Here is a 19087-nt window from a genome sequence, read left to right on the forward strand (position 1 = left end):
TGTAAACTGTCAAAAGTATTTGAAACAAAGTTCCGGAACTTATTGCCCTACAGGAAAGTTGTCATGCTCATATTATTCTTGGAACCGAGAACTGGCTGAAACTCAAAGTAATATGCTCCGAAATATTTAGTGAGGCATGGAACGTATATTGAAATGATGTACTAGACGCCATAGGAGAGTAAATGTTCGTTGCTATTGATAAAACTAAGTGAATTAAAGTTAATTATTGGATGTTTTTACCAGCCACCTCATTCCACCGTAACAGTTTTAGAATCATTCAAGAAAACTCTTCACTTAGTAGTGTGGAAATGTGCAGATAATACAGCATTAGTTGGAGGCAACTTTAATTTACAAAGATTGGGACAGCTGTAGGTTCATTGCAGTTGGTACAAATAGACAGTTCTAGTGAAGTGCTTTTGAACACTTTTTCAGAAAACTACCTGGAGCAAGGATTCTCCAAACACCCGAAAAAATTCTGGTCGTACGCAACATCACGAAGGGGGTTGAAGGCCTCTATCAAGTCACTCGTCAACCAACCTGGTGTGGCAATAGAAGTTAGTAAAAGGAAAGCTGAAGTTCTAAATTTCACATTCAAGCAATCATTCACACTGTAGGATTGTATAAACATACCATTGTTTGACTGTCACACAGACTCCTGCTTGGAGGACACAGAAACAGGCATCTCTGGCATTGAGAAACTGAGAAGAACTAAAAGAGTTAAAACAAATATTTCACCAGGTCCCGATAGAATCCCAATTTGATTTTACAGAAAGTACTCTGGGACATTGGCCCCTTACTTGTCTTTCATTTATCGTGAACCTCTTGCCCAGCACAAAGTCCAAAGCAACTGGAAAAAGCACAGGTGACTCCCTTATATAAGAAAGGTAAAAGAATGGACTTGTATAATGACAGACCAATATATTTAACATTGGTTTGGTGGAGAATACTCCAACAGATTCTGAATATAATAACGCTTCTGCCTATGAATCGGCTTGGATTGCCTGTGTGAAACTTGGCTTGTCCCTTTCTCTTGAGCTATCCTACAATCCATGAATGGAAGGTAACAGGCTGATACCACATTCCTAGATTTCAAGAAAGCATTTGTTGTGATGCACAATGCAGACTATTAACAAAGGTTTGAGCATACAGATTAGATTCTCAGATATGTGAGTGGGTCAAAGACTTTTTAAGTAATACAACCTAGTGCATTGTCTACCATGGTGAGTGTTCTCCAAAGACATGATATTGTCAGGAGTGCCGCAGGGAAGTGTGATATGACCACTCTAATTCTTGTTATACGTGAATGATCTGACGGGCAGTATGAGTAGCGATTTGCAGATGTTTTCTGATGACACTGTAGTGTACAGAAAGGTATCGTCATTGAGTGACTGTATGCGTATTCAAGATAACTTGGGACAGAATTTCTAGTTTGTATGATGAATGGCAGTTTGCTCTAGAAAAATATAAGTTTGTGCAGTTAAGTAGAAAAACCCTGTAATGTTCGAATACAGCATTAGTAGTGTGCTGCTTGGATGAGTTACATCGATTAAATACTAGGCGTAACATTGCAAAGCAGTATGAAAGGGAATAAGCACACCAGGTTGGTAGTAGGGAAGGTGAATGCTAGACTTCATTTTATTGGGAGAAATTTGAGGAAGTAGAGCTTATCTGTAAAAGATAAGGTGTATGGAATGGTAGTACAATCCATTTCTGAGTTCTTTTAGTTTTGGATCCTCACTGGTGTCAGACTGAGTGAAGACATTGAAGCAATTCATAGGTATGCTGCTGAGTTTGTTACCGATAGGTTTGATCAGCATGTGATTATTACTGGAGTCTTCATGTACTTGCAGAAATTTAGAGAACCGGCATTTGAGGCAGACTGCCGCCAACGTACATTTCACGTAAGGACCACAAGTATGATTCGAGAAATTAGGGCTCATTTAAAGGCTTTTAGACAATAATTTTTCCGTTGCTGTATTTGTGGGCAGAACAGGAAAGGAAACGACTAGTAGTGGTACGTGATATCCTCTGCCATGTGTGTGCCCACCCCCACCCCCCCAAAAAAGAAAAAAAAAATCAGTCTTCTGACTGGTTTGTAGCACTTGCAATCTACATCCTCAATTATTTGCTGGATGTATTCCAATATCTGTCTTCTTCTACAGTTTTTGCGCTCTACAGCTCCTTCCAGTACCATGAAAGTCATTACTTCATGTCTTAACAAATGTCCTATCATCCTGTTCCTTCTCCTTATCAGTGTTTTCCACATATTCCTTTCCTTTCCTTTCCTTTCAGATTCTGCACAGAACCTCTTCATTCCTTACCTTATCAGTCCACCTAGTTTTCAACATTCGTCTGTAGCACCACATCTCAAATGCTTCGATTCTTTTCTGTCCGGTTTTCCCACAGTCCGTGTTTCACTACCATACAATGCTGTACTCCAGGCATACATTCTCAGAAATGTTTTCCTCACATTAAGGCCGATGTTTGTTATTAGTAGACTTCTCTTGGCCAAAAATGCCCTTTTTGCCAATGCCCTCCTTGCTCCGTCCATCATTGGTTATTTTGCTGCCTAGATTGCAGAATTCCCTAAGTTCATCTGCTTCGTGACCATCAAACCTGATGATATGTTTCTCACTGTTCTCATTTCTCTTACTTCTCACTACCTTCTTCTTTCTTCAATTTACTCTCAATCCATACTCTGTATTCATTAGACTGTTCATTCTGTTCAGCAGATCACATAATTCTTCTTCACTTTCACTAAGGTTAGCAGTCTCATCAGCGAATCGTATCATTGATATGTATGTGAATGTAAATTTTGGCCAGTCCAGTGTGTCATTCCATTATACTTACAAAATATTGTTAACATGAGTACTTTTTTCCTGCTGTGAGGTTTCTGTATTTTCATGTCTATTTTTAGCCTTCCGTAAAATAGCGCTGTGTCGAAAAACAAATATTGGGCATTTTTCAGTAACACAAGGACAGGAGATACCAATAAAAAATAAATCTATGTGGGAACCTTACTGATATACATAGATTCAGTAAAAACTATTGAAATGAATTGGCTTGAAATATTTGTATAGTTTTTTAAGCCATTTGTTCAATTCCAGGACCTCTAACATAAGAATGAAGCTCCAAATTAAAAAAAATCTGGTGGTCTGATTTGTAATAATGATTCTTTTTTTTAATATTATGATTTATGCTCATTTTCTCATGGTTGGTCCAGTGGAGGTGGTTAGCATCATGGAGTGCACGAAGGTGGGGTGGGGAGTGTGTTCGCTGTTGAGTCATACTTTTCTAATGGTCACTCAATCATTGCCAGGCAATGTGCATTTTGTACCCATATCAGTATTGCCAGGATGCATCCAGGGTTGCAGATATACATGTATTGCTGTCATTCATGTCTACACTTGTCCGAACAGCATTTATAACCACATTCACTTAAATCACAAAAATTACAAACAATTCTTAATTTTTATGCACAACCTCTTCCAGTGTGTATCTCCTCAACTACCTTCACACTACCATTGCCGCATTTCTTACACTGCAAAGCTCTACTAATTCATATAGAGCACAGTGTTCAACCATAACACAACCTGAATCAATATTGGCGTCTATATTATCACCATTAATACTGTCAAGACTATTGTCCAAATATTTCAGTTTTAGCTTTGAAGCACGTGAGTAGTTGAAGCTAATTCAAGTGTTGTATCACGTATTTCAGTATTAGCAGAGGTAATCCGTTTGGTGAACCAATTAGCATAAACTTTGTTGTTTAACATCGAACTTCTTATTTCTTCCCATTGCTTTTAAGTGATATAAGATACTCGCGCACGCAGTTACTTTGCTGTAAACAAAATATTTGCGCCAAAACAACAGCAAATAATGACTATACACTCTGTATAAACAAAAAATAATCAACCGTAAAGCTTTCGCAGGTTAGCCAACTTAAGGGACTAAAAAGTCATAAAAAACAAAACAAACAAAAGCAAAACTTTATTTTCAATAGAGCTGACTGTGTGCCATGGGGACATCATGGTACGTGCAGCCATTTTTAAATTCCTCTAATTTTGGTACTTTCTGTAGTCCATTTTCATGTAAGTAAACTTTTTCTCGTTCAGAAAACTAAGATAAAAATATAACAAATCGATTTTTTGACAATTATTCATGTACAAGTCCCCTTAACGCATCATTTTAAGAATATTGGACGTCATGAGAATTGGCAGTTGAGAATGGAGTGTTATTCAGTCTGTACACAGTCAGCAGTAAAGGAAACCAAAAAGTAATTTGGAAAGGGAGTTAAAGTTCAGAGAGAAGTATAAAAACTTTATGGTTTGCAAATGACATTGCAATTCTGTCAGAAACGGTGAAGCACTTTTCAGAATTTTTTATGCAACGGAAAAGTCTGAAAAAGAAGTTATAAGACGTGTGAACAAAAGTAAAATATTGTTAATGGAATGTAATTGAATTATAAGATTATGTGCAGGGTTGCCACAGGTTCTGGAATCAGAATTTCAAACACATCAGGGAAATTTGAAGAAGAAAAAAACTGGAAAATCTCATTTTTGTCTCGCTAGATAAAATGGTTTGTTTACTGAAGTTTTGTGCATCATCATTGGCTGAGTGCAGCTGATTACATGCACTGCTTCCCTGCTCCCTCATTACTACTGCTTCTCCACTTCCTACCATTTCCTTCAGCTTGCACTCAGTGCTGCCACCACGTCTTGCCACTAGTCTAGCAGCTGCTGCTGAGAGGCAGGGAGGTGTGAGGAATGGCTTGTTTGGATCTGATTCTCAGAGACTAGATGCAGCGGCCAGAGACTGGGGTCATGTGTGCATGGGTTGTGTCAGAGTGATTGTGTGAATGTGTGTGTGTGTGTGTGTGTGTGTGTGTGTGTGTGTGTGTGTACTTTCGTTTTCTGACAAAAGTTGTAGCTGAATATTTAGTTGTGATAGTGTGATTGTCTTTTCTACATGCCTGTCTGCGCATCAGCAATCACCTTTATGATGAGTTGCTGCCTATCCTCATTATTATTAATTCTCAGAGTATTTGAACAAGTTATCTTTTGCATGTAACAATACCAGAGAAGGAAAGTTGCTACTCACCATATAGTGGAGATGCTGAGTTGCGACAGGCACAACAAAAAGATTCACACAACTGTAGCTTTCGGCCATTAAGGCCTTTGTCAGCAGTAGACACACACACACACACACAAACACACACGTGCGCGCGCATGCAAACACAACTAGCACACACATCTGCAGTCTCAGAGAACTGAAAGTGTAGTTTCAGACTGTAGACGTGTGTGCTAGTGAGTGTGTGTGTGTGTGTGTGTGTGTGTGTGTGTACTGCTGACAAAGGCCTTAATGGCCAAAAGCTACAGTTGTGTGAATCTTTTTGTTGTGCCTATTGCGACTCAGCATCTCCGCTATATGGACTGTAGCAACTTTCTTTCTCGGGTATTGTTACATTCCATCCTGGATTTTCCATTGTTTGATTTCATCTTTTGCATGGATTGATCACTGTGTGTCATTTCATCAACGAGCTGTCTGTGGCTCTTGAATAGCTGGCCATGGTCACACAAGTGGATTTCCACAATGGGCCAAAACCGCAGGCCATTTCTGCTGCTATCTGTAATGGATCGTGCCTGCCGATCTGAAACCATTCAGTTTCCACTAATATGCAGGCCCTGCCCGTTGGATTTAGTCTCACCAATCTGCCTGTGGGCCGGGTCTGTTTGAGTATGACGTAATGCCACAGATTTTTATGTACCCAGGACTGTGGTGCTCCTCAGCAGGCCAGACACCATGGGTGATGGCTTTCAGGAATTGCAACTGTCTCACCGCAAGTACATTGTAAAGTGTGGTGTTTTATAGAGGTTTTATTTGCTCTAGTACATTTTTGCACTTAAAAAGTAGTTTTTGTGTTAGAAAGTATGGACAATAAGAATAAGAAGAAGAAGAAAATTGTATCAGTCGTTGGCAGTTTGTACGATATGTACTCGTATATTTCTCAAAAGAAAAATTACAAAATACATGTAAAATAATGGCTATAAGGTAGTGGGTAATAACGGACAATAATGAACATTGTAGAACCAACATTTTATGGGCAGTCACCTACAGTGTTGGTTTATGCAATTCTTCCCTGTTTAATTCACTTCCTTCAAGAGGCCAACTTTTTTATGAGGTTATTTCTGAAATCAGTGAAGATATTTTAAATGTCACGCAAGTTCAAGGAAATGCATATTTTTGTCACAAAATGTCTTTCGTTTTTATTGAAATAAAATAACATCAGTGATCTTTGTGAAACACGCATCCCATTTTTGGTCGTTTTCTACAACTAAAAACAGTTTGTTGTTAAATATATTAATGTTAGTAATCTATCTAAAAACAAAGATGATGTGACTTACCAAATGTTTGTGTGTCTGTCGACCTGCCAGCACTTTCAAACACAAACATACACACAAAATTCTACCTTTCGCAACCAACGGTAGCTTCGTCAGGAAAGAGGGAAGGAGAGGGAAAGATGAAAGGATGTGGGTTTTAAGGGAGAGGGTAAGGAGTCATTCCAATCCCGGGAGCGGAAAGACTTACCTTGGGGGAAGAAAGGACAGGTATACACTCGCGCACACACACACATATCCATCCGCACATACACAGATACGAGCAGACATTTGTAAAGGCAGAGAGTTTGGGCAGAGATGTCAGTCGAGGCGGAAGTACAGAGGCAAAGATGTTGTTGAAAGACAGGTGAGGTATGAGCGGCGGCAACTTGAAATTAGCGGAGGTTGAGGCCTGGCGGATAACGAGAGGAGAGGATATACTGAAGGGCAAGTTCCCATCTCCAGAGTTGTGACAGGTTGGTGTTAGTGGGAAGTATCCAGATAACCCGGACGGTGTAACACTGTGCCAAGATGTGCTGGCCGTGCACCAAGGCAATTTAGCCACAGGGTGATCCTCATTACCAACAAACACTGTCTGCCTGTGTCCATTCGTGCGAATGGACAGTTTGTTGCTGGTCATTCCCACATAGGTCAGTTGGTAAATCACGTGGGTGCTTTCACATGTGGCTCTGCCTTTGATCGTGTACACCTTCCGGGTTACAGGACTGGAGTAGGTGGTGGTGGGAGGGTGCATGGGACAGGTCTTACAGCGGGGGTGGTTACAAGGGTAGGAGCCAGAGGGTAAGGAAGGTGGTTCGGGGATTTCATAGGGATGAACTAATAGGTTACGAAGGTTAGGTGGACGGCGGAAAGACACTCTTGGTGGAGTGGGGAGGATTTGATGAAGGATGGATCTCATTTCAGGGCAGGATTTGAGGAAGTCGTATCCCTGCTGGAGAGCCACATTCAGAGTCTGATCCAGTCCCGGAAAGTATCCTGTCACAAGTGGGGCACTTTTGTGGTTCTTCTTTGAGAGGTTCTGGGTTTGAGGGGATGAGGAAGTGGCTCTGGTTATTTGCTTCTGTACCAGGTCGGGAGGGTAGTTGCGGGATGCGAAAGCTGTTTTCAGGTTGTTGGTGTAATGGTTGAGGGATTCCGGACTGGAGCAGATTCGTTTGCCACGAAGACCTAGGCTATAGGGAAGGGACCGTTTGATGTGGAATGGGTGGCAGCTGTCATAATGGAGGTACTGTTGCTTGTTGGTGGGTTTGATGTGGACGGACGTGTGAAGCTGGCCATTGGCCAGATGGAGGTCAACGTCAAGGAAAGTGGCATGGGATTTGGAGTAGGACCAGGTGAATCTGATGGATCCAAAGGAGTTGAGGTTGGAGAGGAAATTCTGGAGTTCTTCTTAACTGTGAGTCCACATCATGAAGATGTCATCAATAAATCTGTAACAAACTTTGGGTTGCGGGATGGTTGGGTTTATGAATTTTGGGAAGAAGGTAGGGGTGCGGGGTGTCGGTGGGGTCAGGAGGTTGATGGAGTCAGGTGAAAGGTTTTGTAGGGGGCCTAAGGTTCTGAGGATTCCTTGAAGCTCCGCCTGGACATCAGGAATGGGATTACCAGTAATCTGTTTTAGATAGTTCCTCATTTGCACTATTGTTTCTTGTACCATAACTGCAAAGACAGATTGTCAACTTACATCTTAACTTACCCTTGAGATCTTTAAATTCATCAAGAAAAAATGCTAAAACTTGCTTGGAAATCAGATAATTTCACTTGGGGAAACTTGTGTCAACCCTGGATGATGAAATTAATTGCTAAATGAAGTACTCAAGTAGCTATTTAAACAGTAAAAAAACTGATATCCGAAATACGGAGGATATGAAATGCTGACTGGCATTAGCAAGTGAAGCATTCCTGAGAAAGATAAATTAATGAACACCAAATACTGCATAAATTTAAGTGTTAGGAAGTCCTTTCTGAAGATATTTGCCTTTAGCATAGCCTTGTACGGGAGTGAAATGTGGGTAATAAACGGTTCAGATATACAGAGAAAAACTTTTCAAATTTGGTCCTACTGAAGAATTTGGCCCCCCATGAACCATGGACCTTGCCGTTGGTGGGGAGGCTTGCGTGCCTCAGCGATACAGATGGCCGTACCGTAGGTGCAACCACAACGGAGGGGTATCTGTTGAGAGGCCAGACGAACATGTGGTTCCTGAAGAGGGGCAGCAGCCTTTTCAGTAGTTGCAGGGGCAACAGTCTGGATGATTGACTGATCTGGCCTTGTAACATTAACCAAAACGGCCTTGCTGTGCTGGTACTGCGAACGGCTGAAAGCAAGGGGAAACTACAGCCGTAATTTTTCCCGAGGACATGCAGCTCTACTGTATGATTAAATGATGATGGAGTCCTCTTGGGTAAAATATTCCGGAGGTAAAATAGTCCCCCATTCGGATCTCCGGGCGGGGACTACTCAAGAGGACGTCGTTATCAAGAGAAAGAAAACTGGCGTTCTACGGATCGGAGCGTGGAATGTCAGATCACTTAATCGGGCAGGTAGGTTAGAAAATTTGAAAAGGGAAATGGATAGGTTAAAGTTAGATATAGTGGGAATTAGTGAAGTTCGGTGGCAGGAGGAACAAGACTTTTGGTCAGGTGATTACAGGGTTATAAATACAAAATCAAATAGGGGTAATGCAGGAGTAGGTTTAATAATGAATAAAAAAATAGGAGTGCGGGTTAGCTACTACAAACAGCATAGTGAACGCATTATTGTGGCCAAGATAGACACAAAGCCCATGCCTACTACAGTAGTACAAGTTTATATGCCAACTAGCTCTGCAGATGATGAAGAAATAGATGAAATGTATGACGAGATAAAAGAAATTATTCAGGTAGTGAAGGGAGACGAAAATTTAATAGTCATGGGTGACTGGAATTCGTCAGTAGGAAAAGGGAGAGAAGGAAACATAGTAGGTGAATATGGATTGGGGGGAAGGAATGAAAGAGGAAGCCGCCTTGTAGAATTTTGCTCAGAGCATAACTTAATCATAGCTAACACTTGGTTCAAGAATCATGAAAGGAGGCTGTATACATGGAAGAAGCCAGGAGATACTGACAGGTTTCAGATAGATTATATAATGGTAAGACAGAGATTTAGGAACCAGGTTTTAAATTGTAAGACATTTCCAGGGGCAGATGTGGATTCTGACCACAATCTATTGGTTATGAACTGCAGATTGAAACTGAAGAAACTGCAAAAAGGTGGGAATTTAAGGAGATGGGACCTGGATAAACTGAAAGAACCAGAGGTTGTAGAGAGTTTCAGGAAGAGCATAAGGGAACATTTGACAGGAATGGGGGAAAGAAATACAGTAGAAGAAGAATGGGTAGCTCTGAGGGATGAAGTAGTGAAGGCAGCAGAGGATCAAGTAGGTAAAAAGATGAGGGCTAATAGAAATCCTTGGGTAACAGAAGAAATACTGAATTTAATTGATGAAAGGAGAAAATATAAAAATGCAGTAAATGAAGCAGGCAAAAAGGAATACAAACGTCTCAAAAATGAAATCGACAGGAAGTGCAAAATGGCTAAGCAGGGATGGCTAGAGGACAAATGTAAGGATGTAGAGGCTTGTCTCACTAGGGGTAAGATAGATACTGCCTACAGGAAAATTAAAGAGACCTTTGGAGAGAAGAGAACCACTTGTATGAATATCAAGAGCTCAGATGGAAACCCACTTCTAAGCAAAGAAGGGAAGGCAGAAAGGTGGAATGAGTATATAGAGGGTTTATACAAGGGAGATGTACTCGAGGACAATATTATGGAAATGGAAGAGGATGTAGATGAAGACGAAATGGGAGATAAGATACTGCGTGAAGAGTTTGACAGAGCACTGAAAGACCTGAGTCGAAACAAGGCCCCGGGAGTAGACAACATTCCACTAGAACTACTGACAGCCTTGGGAGAGCCAGTCATGACAAAACTCTACCATCTAGTGAGCACGATGTATGAGACAGGTGAAATACCCTCAGACTTCAAGAAGAATATAATAATTCCAATCCCAAAGAAAGCAGGTGTTGACAGATGTGAAAATTACCGAACAATCAGTTTAATAAGTCACAGCTGCAAAATACTTACGCGAATTCTTTACAGACGAATGGAAAAACTGGTAGAAGCCGACCTCGGGGAAGATCAGTTTGGATTCCGTAGAAATGTTGGAACACGTGAGGCAATACTGACCTTACGACTTATCTTGGAAGAAAGATTAAGAAAAGGCAGACCTACGTTTCTAGCATTTGTAGACTTAGAGAAAGCTTTTGACAATGTTGACCGGAATACTCTCTTTCAAATTCTGAAGGTGGCAGGGGTAAAATACAGGGAGCGAAAGGCTATTTACAATTTGTACAGAAACCAGATGGCAGTTATAAGAGTCGAGGGGCATGAAAGGGAAGCAGTGGTTGGGAAAGGAGTGAGACAGGGTTGTAGCCTCTCCCCGATGTTATTCAATCTGTATATTGAGCAAGCAGTAAAGGAAACAAAAGAAAAGTTCGGAGTAGGTATTAAAATTCATGGAGAAGACGTAAAAACTTTGAGGTTCGCCGATGACATTGTAATTCTGTCAGAGACAGCAAAGGACTTGGAAGAGCAGTTGAACGGAATGGACAATGTCTTGAAAGGAGGATATAAGATGAACATCAACAAAAGCAAAACGAGGATAATGGAATGTAGTCAAATTAAGTCGGGTGATGCTGAGGGAATTAGATTAGGAAATGAGACACTTAAAGTAGTAAAGGAGTTTTGCTATTTAGGGAGTAAAATAACCGATGATGGTCGAAGTAGAGAGGATATAAAATGTAGACTGGCAATGGCAAGGAAAACGTTTCTCAAGAAGAGAAATTTGTTAACATCGAGTATAGATTTAGGTGTCAGGAAGTCGTTTCTGAAAGTATTTGTATGGAGTGTAGCCATGTATGGAAGTGAGACATGGACGATAACTAGTTTGGACAAGAAGAGAATAGAAGCTTTCGAAATGTGGTGCTACACAAGAATGCTGAAGATAAGGTGGGTAGATCACGTAACTAATGAGGAGGTATTGAATAGGATTGGGGAGAAGAGAAGTTTGTGGCACAACTTGACTAAAAGAAGGGATCGGTTGGTAGGACATGTTTTGAGGCATCAAGGGATCACAAATTTAGCATTGGAGGGCAGCGTGGAGGGTAAAAATCGTAGAGGGAGACCAAGAGATCAATACACTAAGCAGATTCAGAAGGATGTAGGTTGCAGTAGGTACTGGGAGATGAAGAGGCTTGCACAGGATAGAGTAGCATGGAGAGCTGCATCAAACCAGTCTCAGGACTGAAGACCACAACAACAACAACGAAGAATTTGGAAGATAAGATGCAGAGCTTGGGTACTGAATCAAATCAAGGCAAAAAGAAATTTATAGCACAGCTTGACCAAAAGAGATTGGTTGGAATAATGCACTCTAAGGCATCAAGGAATCATAAATTTGCTAATGGGGAGAAATGTGGTTTGAAACAATTGAAGGGTTGACAGAAGAATGTGCTAATCCACAACAGCATATTTTGAGTTATTGCTTGTTATATATTAGCTCACTTTGAAAGAGATGAACATACAGTATGATAAGACAATTAATGTAATATTATGAAAAGAATAGTTGCTACTCACCATATGGCGTAGGTGCTGAGTTGCAGTACACACAACAGAAAGACTGCGAGAAAGCGAGCTTTCAGTCAAAAAGGCCATCGTCGGGTAGCTAGGTACAGTTAGGAGGTTAGATGGCGGGGGTGGGGGGAACAGAAAAGGAGATCAGTAAAACGACTGTGGGTGAGTTGTTGGAATAGAGGGTTGTATAGAGATGGATGAGGATAATGACCGACAAAGGTTTAGGCTAGTAGGGTTACGGGAACAGTGAGAGTACCCACCTGCACAATTCTGAAAACCTGGTGTTGGTAGTAAGGATCCAGATGGCACAGGCTGTGAAGCAGTCATTGATATCAAGAACATTGTGTTGGGTGGACTTGTTCAGCAGTGGTGTGTTGTTTCATGGCCACAGATTGTCAGTGACCATTCATGTGGACAGACAGCTTGTTCATTGTCATTCCCACATAGAATGCAGCAGAGTGGTTGCAGCTTAGCTTGTAGATCAGATGACTGGTTTCACAGAGAGTCCTGCCTCTGATGAGGTAGGTGATGCTTGCGACTGGAGTAGGTAGTGGTGGGAAGAGATATGGGACAGGTTTTGCATCTAGGTCTATTACAGGGACATGAACCATGTGGCAAGGGGTTGGGAGCAGCGATTGTATAGAGATGGACAGGTTTTGCATCTAGGTCTATTACAGGGACATGAACCATGTGGCAAGGGGTTGGGAGCAGCAATTGTATAGAGATGGACAAGAATATTGTATAGGTTCTGTGGGTGCAGAATACCACTGTGGGAGGGGTGCTAAGGATAGTGGGTAGGACATATTGATACACTAGATAGAGATATCTAGTGTGTGTGTGTGTGTGTGTGTGTGTGTGTGTGTGTGTGTTTACAGTTTATTTGACCAACTAATTCAGTTGCAGAGGGACATAAAGGCTTGGCACAGTAAGCAGCCAAAAGAATGTAGGTTGCAGTAATCACACAGAGAAAGAATTCAAGCCCTCTTGAGACTTCTACATAATTAAGTGCTTCAGCATCAAAGAGTGCCCCTTCTGCAGACAGAAATGAAACATTAGTGAATAGTGTCACACCTCAGACATGGCCTCTCATAGAATTATTTTGTTCATATTCTCCCAGTGGCCTAATGTAAATATTATTTAAAGTCTGTTTAAGTACACCTTCTGTTCAAAGACTGGCTGTATTGCCCCAGCCCATCTCTTTTCAGTCACAGCCTGATTGGAGCTGTTGGATTCATTACTGCTTTTAGATTATAATTTATCTCGCTCATTAGTGCTTATTATGTTGTGTTTCTGTTTGTTTCCAATGTGACAGATTTTCTAGTTCTCTCTCCAATTTGTAATTTCAGTTGAGTGATATGGTACGTTGTTTAACACACTAGAATCTCATTCGGGAGTTGTAATTCTAATCCCCATCAGTTCCATTAAAATTTACATTTTCATGGTTTACTTAAGCCATGAAAAAGATTGCTGGGATTGTTTCTTTGAGAACATGGCTCTCTGTTTTGCCTGTAATAACTTATCAACAGGATGATAAACCTTAATCCTCTTTTGGTCTGTTTATATATGCACCAACTTGATCTACTTTCCTGAGGAAGCTAGCTTTGGTATCTCAGTGACAATTATAATAGTTATTGAATAAAAAGATAAATATGATTACTTTGAACTAATTTTTGTTTCTGTTACATTTAGTTGCAGATAGGGAAAAATCTTTCATTATGTTTTGTTGCTTTTGTTATTTTGCAGGTGGAAAAGATTGTAGACATGAAAGTGATCAGGGGAGTGAGAAAGTACAGAATTCGCTGGAAAGGATATGATTCAGGCAGTGACACATGGGAGATTGCAGACAATTTAAATTGTCCAAATGCTGTGAAAGAGTATTTAGATCAGAACTCGAGAAGTGAAGAGATTTCTGTTACCAGTGGAAGGAAACGTGCCAGCAAAGTGGATGTGGTTTCTGAAGAAGCAGTCACTAACAACACACAGAACACTGAAAATGATACTTCTGCAAAGGATGAAGAAGAAAATATGGTTTGCACCCCTATTGTAAATACTAACAGGGAAACTACTTATTACCTGCATTCCCAAACATAAGAATTTTAAATTGGTTCTCTCTCTCTCTCTCTCTCTCTCTCTCTCTCTCTCCCCCCTCCCTCCATCCCCCCTCTCTCCCTCCCTCTCCGCTCCCTCCTCTCCTCCCCCTCCTTCTCTCCTCCCCCCTCCCCCCTCTGCTTCCCCATTCCTTTCCTCACTTCCACTTCATCTGTCTAGTCATTTCCCTTCCCCAGTCATTTCTTTTATTTTTGTTTATTTATTTATTTGATTTTTTTTTTCTATATATTTTCATTGCAGAACATCTGTGTTTTTTATTTCATGTGTTGGGTGGAAGCTTAGCCAGGTGCAGATGTAATAAGCTGAGAATATTCATAACCAATGAAACCAATGGTTTTTGTGCACTGGGACACACAGATAATCAGATGATGCTCATGGCTCTTCTCTGTGGAAGCTAATATAGCCTACTTTCAATATGTTAAAGAGTGTAAGTGTGGCAGCTGTTAACATTAAAAAAAGAGATCATGTGTATAGAAGTCTGCAACTCTGACAAGTCAAATTTTAAAAGAACATTGTGTGACGCAGATGCAAAATACCAAATAGATCTGTGAAGACAAGATATGCTAAAGTGGAATTGTATACCACCTTAACTAATATATTTGACATGAACAATGCACTGGATGATAAAATTGTTGGAATCTCAGAACAGAAGAAAGACATTGTCAGTCTCACATTATAGTATTTTGAGACAGTTAGGGTGCAATTAATCATCACCTGTTTTGAACATTGTAATGTTCTCTGGTGTCTGTTACAGCCATAAGTTTCCAATATCAACTTGTAAATTATATTTGAAATATTGCAGGCTCTGAACTGGTCCTGGCAAATGAAATTAGATTAGTCTCCAAGTAACAAAAAAAAAATATATTAGAAGTACACTACCTAGATCTGAAACTGGACTTCTTGAAAATTCTTAAACGCAGTTCCTGCATCTCAGGGAAAGTAAACAGTTAGAACAGAACCTGTGGGGAAACTGTCTAAAAATGAATTAAAAAAATAAACTCTGAGACTTCAGACTAAGTTAAGGAAACTGAATCATCATGTACTGCCTTCTTGTTTTCAGACACGATTTGTGGCATTTATTATTGTTTGTTTATTTTATATATAAATTTCAGTTTACTGTATATGTATATGTTAATGAAAAGAATCGTCGTGCTTGACTGAAACACGGAATTGCGTGGGAGAGTGAGGGGAACAAATGTTCATCTTCCAGAGTAGATGTGTCATACAATCATTTTGCTTTTCAGTATTAATGGTAAGAATATGATGGAGATCAGATTAGTGCTTGGTGCGATATTCATTTTTTTGTCATTCTTCTTCACCTCCGCCTTAGCTTACTGTATCCGTGTGTATATTAATTCTGCCATTAGTTTTTTTTATTTGCTTCCAGTAGGTGTAATAGCTGGTTATTATCTTTCATCATTTTTTCTTTCTCAGCCATTAAATTTTCTTCATTTATCATGTTGTTGTTGTTGTTGTTGTTGTTGTTGTTGTTGTTGTGTCTTCAACATGAAGACTGGTTTAATGCTGCTCTCAAAGTTAGTGTATCCTGTGCGAAACTCACATGATTAATATATTTATAACTGTGCTACAAGTGTCAAAGTTTTATTTGTTGAACATATATTTACACTGAGTCCACTGCTGTTTTCAGTTATTATGTTTATTGCCCTTTTCTATTAGTTTAAAAACCATATTCATATTTTGTACATTTGATTCCAATAATAATCCCTCAGCTAAAGTGCAGATGCACATGACACGGAAGAAGAAAGTGATCAGAATTTGCGAATGCCATCTAGAACCTGTTGCTGGGGACATAGAGGCACTCAGGCGAGGGGTTTTGCCTGTGTGGTGGTGCAGGTTGGTGGTGGTAGTCTCTCATGTTATTTGTTGTGAAGATTATGAGCTTGGTAGACAGAACTAACTTACTTGCCCCCACCCCCCTTTGAGAAGACTTTCTCTCTCAATCATTTTTATATTATGATTTTATTTAAACTTACATTTACCATGTAAGAATTAACACTTTATACTGTTCTATCATTAGCTGTGGGGTTTTATTCCAACAATGAGGGCAGACATATATTCACATTCCGCATAGTATTTTACTGTCACCCTTTTCCTTACTTTTTATACAGAATTTCTGATGAAGACATACTGAGAAGTTTTAACTGGTCATGATAATTTTTGTGTGACCTGAGACTGAGAATACAATAAAAAAAATTTGTTACACAAATCACTGTGCTTTCAAGTAGACCCCATGCCTATAGTCTATTAAGTTATTTTGGGATTGACGCTTTGGCAGGAACACGTGGAGGTGTAGTACAAAGTTGTAAGATAAAACGTACTTTGTGCAGGATGTGACATTCAATTAAACTCTCATCCATAGGACCTAAGGTTGAACTGGCAACCATGTCATCTTCTGGAAAAACAGTGCCATGTTTTCATTTTAGGTCTATTTGTAGGAGCAAATTTTTAAGGCATTAAAGTTTGCAAAACTGCATTTCTGACTGTATTACCGAACTATCCTGTTATTGAAGCTAGGTGAACACATTCTGCAAATGAAAATTTCAGGATACATATTATTTTCATTAGCTCCAAACCAGAACTTTGTTCAAGCTCTTTAAACGGGATAATTTGTATTCGTGTGACGCATGATGCATTCCATGTGAAAACGTCAGCTGTCACCTCTTTGGTTTCATTTTGAAAAACAGAGCACTATTTATATAAATAACCTATTATTACATTTCCTGACTGACTTTCTACTTACCTGTAAATTAAAAAAATCATACCTGTTAACCAAGCGAGGAAACGTAAAAGTTTAGAAGAAAGAAGAATAGTGATACAAAGTACACTACTTCAGTATTTTTACTGTTGTAATACAGACAATGAGAGGGATTTCTTTCCTCCTTCCTTTTTACTAAATAAAATAAAGGCGAAAGAGGGGGAGGAGGGGGGCAGAGTTTCTGAGATGTACTTCATTCGGACTTTGTTGTGATAAGAACATTCTTATTAATACTAAAAAAATTCACAAAAATATAATTTTGCTTTATAGGTACTTACACCGAACACATTCACCTGAATCCGCCTGTGTCTCTTTGTGTGATTACAGTGGGAAAAAATGTACTGATATTACTCTTGTTAATGTTGTAATAATTTCCTATAGCGAATTAACTTTTTTAAATAGCGTCATTCTGGCATGATTTTTCCATGATGTGCTATGTATTATTGACAGCTTTCTTCCAACCGTCAGAGGTGACTTCCTGAACAGCGTAGTTGCAGAGTGCCTATACTGCAGACAATATATTTTGTTTCATTGTTGACAGAAATGTAGCATTTCCACAACAGTTATATTGCACATGGAAATGGCAGTAACAAAGTGGCAGGCTAATGATTTTATATCAGTATCTTTTTTGCCAGCTTGTAGATTTCCTGTGTGGGTAATCGTGGCTTATGGAAAGGTACCCGATTCACAGTCTCCACCTTTTTAAATTTATTACGTACTGTCACATTTCATCACTGAAGCCAATTCTGCCCTTATGTTTTGCCATGGTGGGCACCTCGTTAGCAACAAAATGGGTGTTAGCATTATGAAGAACAGTGGTTGACGGTATGACATGCAAACGGTTTATCTTCACTGACCCCCCCCCCACTGACCCGGCCCCCCTGCATAAGGGAACTATGTAAGAACTGAATAAAATTTCAGTCTTGCTTCTGAAATTGTATTATATTATGTAACAAATGTATGATAAGATAAAAGAAATTATTCAGATAGTGAAGGGAGACAAAAATTTAATAGTCATGGGTGACTGGAATTCGATAGTAGGAAAAGGAAGAGAAGGAAACATAGTAGGTTAATATGAAATGGGGGGTAAGGAATGAAAGAGGAAGCCGCCTGGTAGAATTTTGCACAGAGCGTAACTTAATCATAGCTAATACTCGGTTCAAGAATCATAAAAGAAGGTAGTATACATGGAGAATCCTGGAGATACTGACAGGTTTCAGATAAATTATATAATGGTAAGACAAAGATTTAGGAACCAGGTTTTAAATTGTAAGACATTTCCAGGGGCAGATGTGGACTCTGACCACAATCTATTGGTTATGAACTGTAGATTAAAACTGAAGAAACTGCAAAAGGTAGATCACATAACTAATGAGGAGGTATTGAATAGAATTGGGGAGAAGAGAAATTTGTGACACAACTTGACTAGAAGAAGGGATATGTTAGTAGGGAATATTCTGAGGCATCAAGGGATCGCCAATTTAGTATTGGAGGGCAGCGCAGAGGGTAAAAATCGTAGAGGGAGACCAAGAGATGAATACACTGAACAGATTCAGAAGGATGTAGGTTTCAGTAGGTATTGGGAGATGAAGAAGCTTGCACAGGATAGAGTAGCATGGAGAGCTGCATCAAACCAGTCTCTGGACTGAAGACCACAACAACATGTAACAAATAATATTAACAACAGATAAAATATAACATCACAAATATAAGAAATTAAAAACAAAATCTATGTGTGTAACGAACTGTACGACAGGGCTGCAGCCCACCTGGAAGTGCAGAACAGTGCAGATGGGAAGTAGTGTAGTATTTATGGGGTGACTGGCAATTGCAGGTGGTTGCTGCGACTGCAGGTCTCGTGAGATTAATAAAGGTTGAGCCTTTCTCTTAAACCTTACCCCCACTACTTTTCTCTTAGCTGTCAATCCTAAAGTAATTTTGAACAGACTAAAGTCTGTGCCACATGGAAGTGTTACAGAAATGCTGTGCGAGCTAAAATGAGAATCCTTAGATGGAAGGAGATGATCTTTTCACAAAATTCTGTTGAAGGTTAGAGAATCAGTGTTTTCAATAGACTGCAGAAAAATTCTGCTGTCTCTGCTGTTGGTAGGTTTTACACCTGTAAGC

At 39.8% G+C, this 19087-nt stretch overlaps 1 protein-coding gene across 2 annotated transcripts in view; it reads left to right on the plus strand.

Moving 5' to 3' along the window:
• The window catches only part of LOC126253543 (M-phase phosphoprotein 8-like), a 203016-nt gene that overhangs the window by 93462 nt on the left and 90467 nt on the right, over positions 1 to 19087 (plus strand). The window contains exon 2 of one of the 2 annotated variants that reach the window (XM_049954937.1): positions 13819 to 14118. In XM_049954937.1, coding sequence (XP_049810894.1) covers positions 13819 to 14118 — 300 coding nt within the window. The remainder of the gene's footprint in view (positions 1 to 13818; positions 14119 to 19087) is intronic. The other variant, XM_049954938.1, reaches the window with a different exon arrangement.

The sequence above is a fragment of the Schistocerca nitens genome, chromosome 4 (assembly GCF_023898315.1).
Source record: "Schistocerca nitens isolate TAMUIC-IGC-003100 chromosome 4, iqSchNite1.1, whole genome shotgun sequence".
Classification (NCBI taxonomy): domain Eukaryota; kingdom Metazoa; phylum Arthropoda; class Insecta; order Orthoptera; family Acrididae; genus Schistocerca; species Schistocerca nitens.